We start from the raw sequence: 13745 nt of genomic DNA, 5'->3' as shown, positions 1-13745 counted from the left end.
ACAGACTCACTGCCACGTACGGCCTGCGCTACAGTGGCCACCGAGGGACAAGCCAAGGGTGGGCGGTACCAAGCCGCGAGGTCAACGAGGGGAATCCACGCTACGCAGGAGGCGGGACGGTGCCCGCACAGGGCCAATCCGCGCCGCGCGGAGAACGGCCGGGGGCCGGAAGGGGTCAATCCGCGCTGCAGGGGCCCAAAAAGGCCTGTTATAGCCCTTAGAGGAGCAGGCCGGGCTCAGTCAGTGCGATGAGACCCGGATGTTGGGGGTGTCAGTCAGAGCACAAAGGGGCAGGAGCCAGAGGCTCTTGGAAGGGCCCGCCCCGAGCGCGTTCGGGTAGCCGCCGCTCCCCAGAGCTGCAGGCTCGTTACGCGTAACCCCGAGCCGAGCTCGTTCCAGGAGCAGCGTCAGGGCTCGCCGGGCTGGGGCCGCTGGAGCGAGCGCGGCCAGGGCAGCAGGGTCCGTCTGCGACACCCGCTGTGACAAGGGGGCCCCTGGCTCCGTCTGGGTTCCCGGCCCCTAGGACCGCCCCCCCTACCAGTCTACCAGTGTTTATGTTGTGACGGACGGCGCAGAACGGATCCAATCCGCGTCAACTAACTCCAGTCTCTGTACATCTCTTCAGTCAAACGAGCCCACAGCGCCCGGGGTTTGGACAAGCCGGCAGAGTGGTTGGACAAACCGTGGCCCTGATCCTGCACAGAGACGTGCACAGAGCCCGGTGTGTCTGCAGAATCCCCTCACTGCAACGTCGTCTTTGCAAGATCAGGGCCTATGGGCACAGACAGACGTTTAACATCATCATCCTCACTTATAACGCTTGAAATGAACTCACACCCTTTGCTGATTAACAAAAGGAACATTATAATTGTCTGATTTACTGTCTTGATCATGAATTAGCCCTTTCTGCATTTTAGGTGAGCTCGTTGGAAATACTCAGCACTAAGACTGGATGAGGCTTTGCTGCCTTGCTTTTGAACAACACTATAACAAAATTATTTACAATTTAAAAGAGATCTATGCAATATGGGTAAATTCCCGTATTATATTTGCACAGTAAATCTTGACTCCAATAATCTGTTCTCCCTAAATTAATGGAAGTTAAAGAAGCACATAGAGAAAACAGATAATTTCACACAAAATGAATATCAGGCTGGCAACTTATGAATAGCTCCTGATATTTTGAAAATGGAAGACAAAGTATCTCAGGAGTGGTGCAATTTCAGTCTCTGAAAAGAGGTGATTTTCTATCCTCACATAATTCAGTGTTACTTGCCTGTATGACACCTATACAGCTGTTCCTTCTATCCTAGGATCTCAAAGTGCTTCACAAATGTTGAGTAAACCCCCAACACATCCCTAAAGTAGGTATTATTATTCCCATGTTACAGAAGGGGAAACTGAATTACAGAGAGGTTTCATGACATGACTAAAATCACATAGCGAATCAGCATCAGAGCTCTGGAATTAGAGCTAAAGTAGTGTCCCCTTGATGGTAGCTTTGGAGTGACACTTGTTCGTTGTTGTTGGCATCAATAAAACGTTTGTTTGTTTGGGGTGTTTTGTTTGTTTTGTTTTGAGTGGTGACCAGGTTAATTTCAGTCACAGCCAGATGATTTTCTTGGATCTATTGCCAGCTGCAGTATTCACCCAGGACAAATTCCCACAGAGGTCATTAGGAATTTGAGGTATATTAGTGCAGCAGGATCACTCCATAATTTGTAAATCACTTCTTACCAGAGAAGTTAGAAATGCAAACTGCTTATTCAGTCATTGAAACAATTCCCTTATGAGAGCAAGATTATTCCCTACAGTTCTTTATCTAATATAATTACGTGTTTCAAGTACCTACTGGTATTTACTTAGGTTAGCCTGGCCAAAGTTGAAAAGATTATTTTAATAACATTTCTTATCCCAAATAAATTCTGAAATGCATTTAACTGCATTTCTGACCCAACTATTAGCAGGGCCTTTTATTTAGAATGTTGGAGACATATGGTTTTGGGGAACACTTTCAGAAGGGGATTAAAATAATCTAAAAAATTCCAATGTCTTGTATTTGGGGATATGTCAGAAAAACTGAGCCAATGCCATTATACAAGGGAACAAGACAAAGATGTCCCTTTCCACCCTTATTTTTTTAATTAATTGTTGAACCATTAGCACAAAAAATCAAGGACACTGAAGAAATGCAGGGAATAAGTGTATTGGGAATAGAAAATAAAGTTCCATTATACACTGATGACTTTATGCTTTTTATACAAGTTATAAATAAAAGTTGGCCTGTATTTCAAGAACTAGCTGAAGGTTTTGGTCAGGAATTGGGATACAGACTAAACTACTCTAAATCAGCAACACTACACGTTGGCTCCAAATGATCCCAATACATTATAAATACCCAAAGTGGTGGGTTTATTAGATATTTAGGCATTAATATATCAACTAAAGTGGGGAAGCTGTTTCAATTAAATACTGAGCCATTAACGACAATTATTTACAATGACCTAGAAAACTGGGTATTATTACCATTGACTTTGATAGGTAGATTTCATGTACTTAAAATGAATGTTCTGCCCAGATCTTGTATCCTTTTTCCATTATTCCCTTTACATTTCTGAAAAATTTCTTCAAGAAATGTAACAAACCTATTCAGAGATTCTTATGGTCAAATCAGAATCTAAGAATCAAAATGGAATGGCTGGAATGTCCAATTGAAATAGCATTATGAGATTTTAAGAGATACTATAGGGATACACAAATTAGGCTGGTACTGGAATGGATCTCCTATAGAGAGAGTCCATCATGGATACAGATGCAACAGAAACTGGCAAACCCAATCTCATTATATAATTATGTGCTGGATCATATCCCATCATTCTGGCACCCAGAAATAGCACTTGCTTATTAAAAGTGCACTTATTAATTGGGCATACATGAGGCATAAGACCAAACGAAAAGAGCAGATTTCGGTAATACGAAAAATTAAAAAATTATTACGCTTTCAAACTTGAGCTGAATAGGGGATATGGGGGCAAATATCACTATGATAAGTGGAAGGATTTATTTAGGGATGGACAACCCTTAAAACAAATAGATGTAGGTGATATATTTAAAAAAGAAAAGTATACACAATGAGTTTATACAGATTACTTACCTTTTTCTATTAAAAACATTTTCAGAGAAGAAAGGAACCAGCAAAACTATCTGTATTAGAAAATTGTATACGTGGGCTTCAAGTTTCAGTGATCAAGATTACATCTAGAATGTATAATCTCATGACTATGTTTTTAAAGAACAAATCACAGAAAGCTATTAAGTCATGGAGTGCAGACTGTAAATGTGAAATAATAGAATGAGGTAATGCAGACGATAAATATTGGCCCTAATACTAACCAAGTAGTGCAAGATCAGTACTATATGTTTACATACTGTACATTTCTCCATCCATCCCTGTATAATAAAATACATAATATTACCTCAGGTATCTATATGAAACACAAAACAGTCAGACCCATTTTTATACACAATATGCAACTGTTGGATAGTAAAAGAAAAATTGGAAAACCATCTTAAAAGAAATAAAAAATACAGAGATTGAAGTCGAACAGGACTTAAAGACGTATATTGGGAGTTAGACTATTACAATTATTTGAATAAGGAAGTTGCTCCTATTCTTGCTCATTATAGACAAAAAAAAATTAAATTTGTGGACACAGGCAATGATTGCTACTTTAGATCACTGGAAAAACCATTAACAGAATATAATGGAAGACTTAAATTATGTAAGAACAGTCCCAGACAAATTTGAAAAAAAATGGATAAAAGCAGTAGTATGCCTTGCATAGGAAAACAATAAAAATAATTAAATCATTGATATGCTTTGACAGAGACACAGTAATCGTATATTTTTAGGATAGTCAAAAATAATATACACAGAGAACAATAATTGAATGACATCTTCTCCCCCTTCCTCCATTAGCTTTCCTTTCTATTCTCTTGAGACTTGCTTCCTACCCCTCCTCAGAAAACATTCAGCTTCCTCCTCCTCCCCCTCCCCCCCCCAAAAAAAAAGTAATATGAATGATTATACATATACATATGCACCGTGTTAAGGTTGTGTTTAAGTAGGTTTTTTAAGAGGGTGGGGAAGGGAAATAATGTTATAACATGATACACTCAATATACAACATGTTGCTTTAAAATGTCAATTTTTTATTAAAATATTTATTAAAATTAAAATCTATATTTGTCAAGACAACATAAGTGTAATTTCTTATTGTTAATGACTCAAAATATCAATACATAAAATATTTTCCCAAAACAAATAAAACAAAAGATCTATTAGCCGTGCCTGTCTTGCTAAAACAGTGTGAGACTGGCAGTACGAGACATTTTAATTAAACATTCAGGCTCCTTATTTTAATTAAGTCCCAAAACACACCATATGGATGATGATTCATAATGGACAAAATAAATGGAGCTGGACATTTAGAGATCTTTCACTTACTAGCAGGGGAGATATTTACAATCATATTTTACATGGTTTATAGTAAGAGCTGCAATAGCTTTTCTTATTAAAGGCAGTGTACTCATGATGAAGGCTCCAGAAAGAATTGAAACTGATAGTTCATTTGAATTAGTCAAGAGTAAGAAACTAAAACACCAGTTAATCCACTCCTTTTATCATTCACAAAACAACATTTTCTTCCCACTTTTCCATTAAGGTTTAATAGCAGAGGCATCCCTGTAGTAAGATCTCATAACACTACAAAAATACTACAATATGTTTACAACTATGCTTATGAAGGATCAAATAATTAAAATGAAGCCACCTAATGCATTTTGTGATGAGATAGCCAGCCGGATCAGGGTCTTGGGGTCTAATCCTGCAGTATGCTAGACACCTTCAACTTCCAGTGAAAAGGACAACCAACTCTTAACAGGATCAGGCCCCTTCTACTTAAGGGCCTGATCTAAAGTCCACTGAAGTCAATTAAAAGACTCCCATTGGCTTCAATGGGCTTTGGCCAGACTCTAATTTACACTGTCTCCTCCAGTCAATAGTGTGAATTAGTGAGGTTCTACTTACTTCCCTTCACAGCTATCTCCCTACAGCTGTATCTAGTCTTGGTTGTTGCTAGCCTACCATTTATTTTGTATTTTTGTCCTCAGCATGGATTCGCATGTAAGAGCAATCTTTCAAGATTGTCTCTGTGGTTAAAAGGATTATTTTTTCATCTTTATTTATTCCAGACAAGATATTCCGTTCACAGCACCTTTGTTCCTCTGAGGTGCCCTAGTGTTGCCTTTCCTATATTCTCATTATGCTCCCATCCCTTTTCGTGCCCCCTTAGACCAGGTTTTCCAGGAAGCGATCACCTTGCTGTTATCCACGCTCATCCCTTCTCTCTTCTACACTGGTGCATTTTTTGCCACTAGAAAGCGAGTTAACAAAACAAGTACAAAAATCCATTTTTATTGGATAACCTGGACGCTTCGTGACTAATGCTAAGCAAGGAAGAATAGTGTCCAACCCAAATACAGACAGGCTGTTTTCTTTGCCCACAGAGCTGCACAATTCAATGAACATGAATGCCAGTTAGTCATTTTAGGGCTTGTGATGGAATGGAATGTGATGCTGACGGCATGAAGTGAATCAGTTTTTCTCCATACACAGCTTAGTGTTGCAACGCTTGTTTGCCTCCACAGCTGCCATTCACCTCAATGGACATTTTGAGTGTAGGTCAGAAATGCAGGTTCAGCTCCATAACGACAGTACATAACTTATCATCAGTAAGTCATGTCTTTATTCAGGTCTTTATTGTAACTTTGTCCTTTATACCAATCCCATTGTTTGTTGCTGGCATTCGCGGTATCTTGTCTAAAAAGTAGGGCCATGATTTTGTAGTGCATGGAATGGATTGCCGGACTAACCACTGATGGATTGCAGGAGTAAACTAATCACTTCAGAGCAAAGAATGTGTCTTTTTATTTATCTGCAAAGTACCTAATACATTTTAGTGTTCCATATAAATAATAAATGATGTTTATATATATATGTGTAGGAGCATACGCAAAAAAGTATTACATGAACTGCAGTTAATACATATACATCGTTTTAGAATTTAAATACGTGTTGGATTCAAATTTAAAACTATGTATATGTGAATCCAACACGTATTTAAATTCTCTGTGCCATTTTTGTATCCTAAGTAACTTTTATACCCAATAAATTGCTACATCGTAATGCAGGTGGACGGTGTAGCAGTCTGTGTCTATTTGCTGTTCTGTTCTACCGCTAACAACTGTAGAAAAGGCCACCCTTCTCGTGCAGATTCAATCACACTTGCTGGAGTTGCACAAGTGTTGGAGAGAGGGGAAAATGACAAATAAAGACTAGGTCGATCTCTAAAATATGTATCCAGAGGAACTGACAGCGGAGCGATACCAAGCTCGCAGGTTTAAGTGAACTCGGGCTGTCGGCTTCCCATCTGTCCCCCAGGACCAGCACTGACACTTCACCGACGGACATGCCGATCGAGGCTCCGCACGGATTTGCGGGGAGGCGGCGGGGTTCGGAGCGGCTGGAAACCCCTCGGTCGAGCAGCGGGAAGACAACCGCGCCTCTGCACGTCCAAGTGCAAGCCGCCGGGCGCGCATCGTGGGCCGCCCACACCTCGTCCCCCCGCTCCCGCTATCCCAACTCGGAAGGCAGCGGACATGCGTGGTGTCCTCCCTCCTCCTCCTCCTCGCCCTGTGACATGCTCATGCTGCTGGCACCGGCAGGAGGAAGGAGGCTGGCGGCGAGGGGGGTTGCACGGGGCGGGGGGAGTCGAGGCTCTCTCGCTCGCTGCCTTCCACGTCAGCTGCTCGGATGCAGATGCCAGCCAGCCTGGCCGGCCCCGGCGGCGCCTGCAGCCGGCGCCCGTGACCAGCCCGGGCAGCCAGAAGTTTGCAAGTTGCAGCGCCGGGCCGCGTGGACGGGCTGGTGGCTCCAGCGCCGGGGGGGCGGGCGGGGACGGCGCCGGTCTATGCGGGGGCCGCGGGGGCCGCGGGGAGCCATGGAGGGGGGCGGTGAGTCCCCCGCCGCGCTGGAGAAGAACGTGGCCGAGCTGACGGTGATGGACGTGTACGACATCGCCTCGGTGGTGGGGCAGGAGTTCGAGCGGCTCATCGACCAGCACGGCTGCGAGGCCATCGCCCGCCTCATGCCCAAAGTGGTGCGGGTGCTGGAGATCCTGGAGGTGCTGGTCAGCCGCAACCACATCAACCCCGAGCTGGAGGAGCTGCGGCTGGAGCTGGACCGGCTGCGGCTGGAGCGGATGGACCGGATCGAGAAGGAGAAGAAGCACCAGAAGGTGGGGGGAGGAGAGGGGGGGCGGGGGGCAGCGGAAGGATGTGGGGGTGGGTGGGTGGGGGGGGGAAGCGATGCTAAACTTGTCCCGCCCGCTTTGCTTTGCCGCCTGGGGCTCGGGGCCGGGGGAAGGGCTGGGGCTGCCCGGCCAACGCCTGCACCGCGCCCCCCCTGGCGGCGGCGGCGGCTCCCCCGGCCCGGAGGGGGCGGCCTGGCCCTGGTCCCGGTCCCGGCCCGCAGCGCCGAGCTGCGCCCCGCTCCACGCACAAAGAGCGGGAGGGGCCGGGCCGGGCGGAGGGGCCGGGCCGGGCCGGGCCTGGAGGCAGGGGGAGCGGGATGGAGACGGGCACTGGCTCCGCAGCGCGGAGTGCCAGCGAGCGGCCTCTCCCCTCCCCTCCCCCGCCTGCCAGCCAGACACAAACGGGGGTGGGGGAGGGGATTTTGCTCCTGGCAGACCCCTCCCCCCATATCCCATTTCCTCCTGCCGAGCCTGGCCTCCCTGCAAAGGACTCGCCCGGAGCCGGGAGGACGCTAGGCCGGAGCCGGCAGCTCTTAACAACCCTCCCCCTCCCCCCCGCCCTGCTATAGGGCCCATGGGGGCAGTGCCCCTGTGCGGGAGCTAAAGGGCAGCCTCCTACCCTGACCCGTAATGGAGAACGGAGACCCCGAGAGGTAGAAAGTCAGCGTCAGAGCTGAGGAGAACTTCGCAGGGTCTGGCTCCCAGGCGCCTGCTCCGTCCACTATGGCCTCGGCTGGCCAGCGGCATGTGTCACTCCAGGCAGAGGACGCTGGATGCGAGCAGGTGCTCTGCGACCCTGGGGTCTATTTCCATTCCCTCTGGGCCCTGTCCAGTGACTCCTCAGAGGTGGCTCTCACGCAGGGGTACGGGTGCCCCTGAGGGTACCCCGAGGTCTTCCCCGGGGTACATCATCTCCTCTAGATCTTGGCCTAGTTTCACAACAGGCTACATAACAAGCACCAGCGAAGTCCGTACAGGCTAAAATTTCACACAGACAAGACTGGTTCGTATGGCTCTATCTGCTGTACCCTGAAATGGAAGTACAATAGATTCTGCTTGATTTATAATTCCAGGGTAAAAGTGGGAAGCTCAGCAGTTTTTCACTCAGTGGGTGCTGTGACACTTTTATCATTTTAGGTCTGATTTTGTAGGCAAGTCGTTTTTAGGCCAGGTGAAACTTGGGGGTGTGCAAGATAAATCAGACTCCTCAAAGGAGTACAGGAGTCTGGGAAGGTTGAGAGCCACTGCCCTAAATTAGACACTTGCAGCTGATCCGTGCCAGCTGACTCCAGCTCATGGGGCCCTGGCTAAGGGGCTGTTTAACTTCAGTGTAGATGGTCCAGCTCAAACTGCAGCCCAAGCTCTAGGACCCTCCCACCTTGCTGGGTCTTAGAGCCCAGGCTCCAGCCCGAGACCAAACGTCTACACTGCACTTAAACAGCCCCTTAGTCTTAGCCCAGTAAGCCTGAGTCAGCTAGCATGGGCCAGCCACGCGTTTTTAATTGCAGTGTGGACATCCCCTTAGCTGACTTTGAGGAGCAGTGATGCTGTCTGGGGTTTTCTGTTCAGTGTCCCCTTTTGCTTCCCTGATTTTCAACCTTTGACCTCACTCCCTTGCCTGTTTTTCCTTCGTTGTCCCACACATTCACTTGTACTGTAGCTTGGGCTTAGTGGTTCCTCCCACTGAGCTGGGATGTGTGTCTTTAATTTAGGGTGGGCCTAGAGCCCCCTGTCCCAGATCTGCAAATGGTACGGCCTCTCTGAGGAGCAATGCAATATTTGGACTAAACCGCTACCTCCACAGTGCTCCCAGTCCCTGCTCACCGGGATGCCAGAGACAAACATCCTTTCTCAAACTCAGTTATCCTGAGCTAGCAGCAGGACAGCATGAGCTGCTTTGATGATTGCACTAGAAGTGATCAGGTTTACTTTGAAAACTATCCAAAAAACTGCGATTTGAATAAAAATTGCTCCTTTTAGCAAACTCACTCCAGTGTCATCACTCCTGTATGTCTTGTAATAATGCTAGTTGCTGACACAAATACAAAATAAAGAGATGTACAGAATTTCTCAAAGCTAACCCAACAAGCTTAAAACATTGCTAAATACAGAACTTCCCAGCAAAGATGTCAAGTAGAAATGTAGCTAAGTACGTTTAAAAGCCCACGGTCAGCCTAGGGATGTCTTACCTAACATTTTACAGAAAGACATGGAGTGCAATTGTGATAGTGTCTACAGAAGCGAAGGAGGAAAAAGGTGCCAGTAAATGCCTCGAGAGTGATCTAATCTCTTTTGATCCACAGAACAGACAACATGGGCAGGAGTAGATTCTCTTCCCAGTCCCTTTTCTTTCTAAGGGGCCCCACAGGTGATCTAGAGAACTGTCTCTTGAGTGAGCAGGTAGCTCAATCTCCAGCCCTTTTCAGTCCTTGGTCCTTCTGCTAGAATGGAATGGTATCCCTTGACACTTACCTCTCATGGCATTTTTGTGAACTGAGCACCTGTTTGCTAAAAACTACTATAACTTGAGACCCACCAGCTCATTTGATATGAGCTGTCAAACAGCCAGCAAGTGATAATCACTTTTTCACTATTAAAAAAGAACACTGCATACAGAAGAGAATGCTGTACTGGGTAGCAGCACCAGAAACTTTAGTAGTAGTTGATATTCAGTGTGCACACTCCTAAAAGTCAGGGCATGTTTTAAAAGTTTATCTATACATGTGATCATCACATACCATTGTAGGCCCAGGGGCACAATATGTGGCATTGTGTGGGTCTGGCGCAAATTTTAATCACAGATGTAAGTTTTTCCCACATAGACATAAATATTTCAGGGTAGAGAGAATGGTAATGAGCATTAATATCCAGAACATGGGGATCAGTTTGTCATTCCCCTGTGCTCCCCCAAGAGTTTAGCCCCCAAAAGAGATCATTCCATCTTGGTCTATTTTGCCATCACGACCCCATTTTAATGAAGTATTTCCTGCCGGGCCCCAGACAGCATGGCATCCCCTGCATACTAGGGATTGCTGCAATCCCGCCTGCTGATGGCGCGACCCCATTTGGGGTCACGACCCACGGTTTGGGAACCACTATTCTGTGAAGCACCAAGCTCACTCTTGGAAACTCTAAAATAACAACTAATGAGGTTGAATTTTGGACTAAAATGACTAATTGGGCCTGAAAATGGATAGAAGTGTGGTTTCATAGGGAGATAGGACTGGAAGGGACCTACTGGGTCATCAGATCCAATCCCCGGCTATCTCAGGCAACTCTTTCATAAATCCCAAAAATAAATGTATCATTTATTATTTCACTGCACACACTAAAACTGACAAAATATTTCTGTCTATAATAATCAAAACTTACAGTCAGGCAAAGTAAGGAAAATGTTTCTTAAGAGTTTGAGTTAAGGCTATTTACTTTGTATATTTTGACATGTGCTGTTGACAATTTGTGTTTTAACAGTTCTAAAATTAACTTTTTGAATCTTAAAGTCTATTGTTATTAAATAATTGTCTGAACTTTCCCTTATTTGACCTCCACATAAATTTCCCACAACTTTGAAAACTTAAACATTTAAAAAAAAAAAAATCAGGAAAAATCCTTAAAACACACAACTTTGCACAACTGTGAAAATTTCAATTTACAAACATTTTTAAAAATTGTTTAAAATATTGATGTTATCCATCAAATTATAAAAAAGAAAAAATTAAGTCTGCCCAGCCTGTCTATCATATATTCTTTTTGGTGGAGTTATCTCTAGCCTTGTTTTAGAGCTGTGCTTTGATTTTTAAGTTTCATATAGATACAACATGCTCCTGGAGAAATGACATGTGGAAAACATCAGTAAGTAGCTCAGGCAGAGATTCCAAGTTCTGAGCATGGCTTTCTTGTTAAACACAGCACATACATGATAATGGAGCACAGATTGCCCACAATGAGAAATCCTGATTTATTTATTTTTTATGAAGCTTTCAAAATAAAGATATAAATATGGTCTCCTTTACTCCAGGAGGTCTTTGTACTGAGTATCCTGATTAGATCTTTACTGGAATTGGTACCAGCTGCTCTTGACACAAAGTGTCCTGAATAAAGGGAGTTGCTATTTTGAACAATTTTACTGTTCTCTGTATAGTGGACACTGCAGAATGTGATTCCAGTATATTAGAATGAGGAAAAGGAAGCACAGGATAATGTTTAAAACACAAGACTGGAAATCCAAAGCTCTGGGTTCTTTCTACCTTAGACCCAAAACAAAAACCAAACTATAATCTACAGCAGTGATACTGAGGCTCAGTGACTCTTTCATGTGTCTCTTGCAGCTCATGATATTAAAACACTGTGTGATTTAATTATAACCAGTCCAAGTTATTAACCAAGTGGTCCCCAAACTTTTTACATCACACCCACCCTTACCCCTGTCCCCACCCCACCTCCCCCAGTTGGGGCTGGGAGCAGGGCCAAGATCGTGGCCGGGGGCTGTGGCTGGGGCTGCGGTCGGGGCCGCAGCCAGGAGCACGGCCAAGGCTGGGAGTGGGGCCAATGTCGTGGCCGGGGGCTGCGGCTGGGAGTAGGGGCTGCAGCCCGTGGCTGGGGGGATGGGGCCAGGAGCCAAGACCAGAGCCACAGCTGAGAGGTAGGGCTGGAGCAAAGTTCGGGGCAGAGTAGGTCTGGGTGGTGCTCACTCCCTACCTCCTATGGGGTCTGGCCCCAGGCCCTACTGCACCCCCCCCACATTACTCAGGGGGCACGCTCCACAGTTTGGGAACCTCTGTATTAACCAATCAGGATGCCTTTACTATGTTATTAACCAATTGTAGAATACTTGGTCAGTTATTTTGCTGTGAGAATAATATATTTTTATATATGATAAATGAAGGAATGAATTCACCTGACTGTGGCTCTTTTAGGTAATTTTGATCGCTACTAGGGCTTTACACAGCATCATACGTAGCAGCCTCACTCATCTAAATGGTAGTGTTACGGAAGCTTAAAAAATAGCATGCCCAGCTCTGCCATTGACTGACCTCACAGGTGGTGTGAGCTGTGTGATGTGTTTGTAATATGCTTTGAGTCTGCTGCCTAGAATTCAGGGATCTGGGCTCAATTCCTGCCACTTACATGGATTTTCGGTGTGACCTTGAGAAAGTCACGTAATCTCTGTGTGCCTCAGTTCCTGTCTGTGAAAGGGGAGTAATAATTCATCTTTTGTCTTGTCTACATAGACTGTAAGGCGTTTGGGGCAGGAATAGTGTCACGCACGCACCCTGACCTTATTATAAAAGGATAGCTTTAGAGGAGAATTGCTAGAATTCTGCAAACAGTTTTGGTCAAAGACTATTGATTGTATATATTACAGCATTAATGTTATGTCACGATCCGGTTTTACTTTAGGAATTAGAACTGGTGGAGGATGTGTGGAGAGGGGAAGCACAGGATCTTCTTACCCAAATTGCTCAGCTTCAGGAAGAGAACAAACAGCTGATGACAAATCTGTCTCACAAAGACATCAATTTCACAGAAGAGGAATTTCAGAAACATGAAGGCAAGTTTAACCTTTGAAATTCAGTGATGGTATCTTTGTTTTTTTTTAAAGTCATCCCTGATCAAAGTGTCTTGATTGTAAATTTCAGCTTGTTCCTGTAGAGATTGTTGCAGTTCTGTTTTATCCAGCTACAAAAGCTGTGAATTAAACCCTGGAAACAAAATAAAGATTGGAACAGAGTTATTCACTTGTTTGGATGAGAAAACTTTAAAAGTAAAACCTAGTTTTCTTTTGGTTTAATGTAACATTTTTTGAGGATAGCAACTTGCTAAAATTTATTTTCTATAATGAGGTTTTTTAGTATAAATAGACCTAACCACTTAGCAATTGTATAGGGTAGAAATATACAAATCAGCATTCACAGTTGGACACTTAGTTCAGCATAATTGATTGAAAAGCAATTACTCAGGCTCCCTTCTGCTGAAATATCAGAATACCAATTAACCCACAACATGCAGCATTCAGGGTGGGGGAATTCATATTTTGAAAAAAAAATCACTATGTAGTCTCAGATGTCTTGCCAGAACTTCAGAAACCATCTCAATAAATTGCACAAAGAGGGGGAAGTGGTTACAGGAAGAAATTAAACACAGATTCAGGCCTCATAATGAGTTTTATTTTGGGACAGAGACTAAATTTAAACACTAACAAGAGACAGCCAGTAATTTAATCACTTGCTTCATCTCAGTGAAGAGACTCACTCAAGTTCTAAGGCTAGTTGGATGGTTTTGTCTCACATGGTATTAAACGGGCAGAAATCTGATAAGCTGATCACGGTTCTGAACCACAGTCCAATACCGCAATTGATTCTGTGTGGACCG

General features: G+C 44.5%; 1 protein-coding gene across 6 annotated transcripts in view; it reads left to right on the top strand.

Annotated features, from left to right (window-relative positions):
• Positions 1-6432: 6432 nt before the first annotated feature.
• The window catches only part of RILPL1 (Rab interacting lysosomal protein like 1), a 36365-nt gene continuing 29052 nt past the window's right edge, over positions 6433-13745 (top strand). The window contains exons 1-2 of one of the 6 annotated variants that reach the window (XM_067539678.1): positions 6433-7358; positions 12774-12924. In XM_067539678.1, the coding sequence (XP_067395779.1) occupies positions 6531-7358; positions 12774-12924 (979 nt within the window). In that variant the 5' untranslated portion in view covers positions 6433-6530. The remainder of the gene's footprint in view (positions 7359-12773; positions 12925-13745) is intronic. The other 5 variants (XM_067539676.1, XM_067539677.1, XM_067539681.1 and 2 more) reach the window with 5 other exon arrangements.

Source organism: Emydura macquarii, unplaced genomic scaffold, assembly GCF_026122565.2.
Source record: "Emydura macquarii macquarii isolate MOO-44397 ecotype Brisbane River unplaced genomic scaffold, CSIRO-AGI_Emac_v2 contig_554, whole genome shotgun sequence".
In the NCBI taxonomy this organism is placed as follows: domain Eukaryota; kingdom Metazoa; phylum Chordata; order Testudines; family Chelidae; genus Emydura; species Emydura macquarii.
The sequence above is the reverse complement of the archived record's forward strand: the minus strand, read 5'-3'. Positions and strand labels throughout refer to the sequence as shown.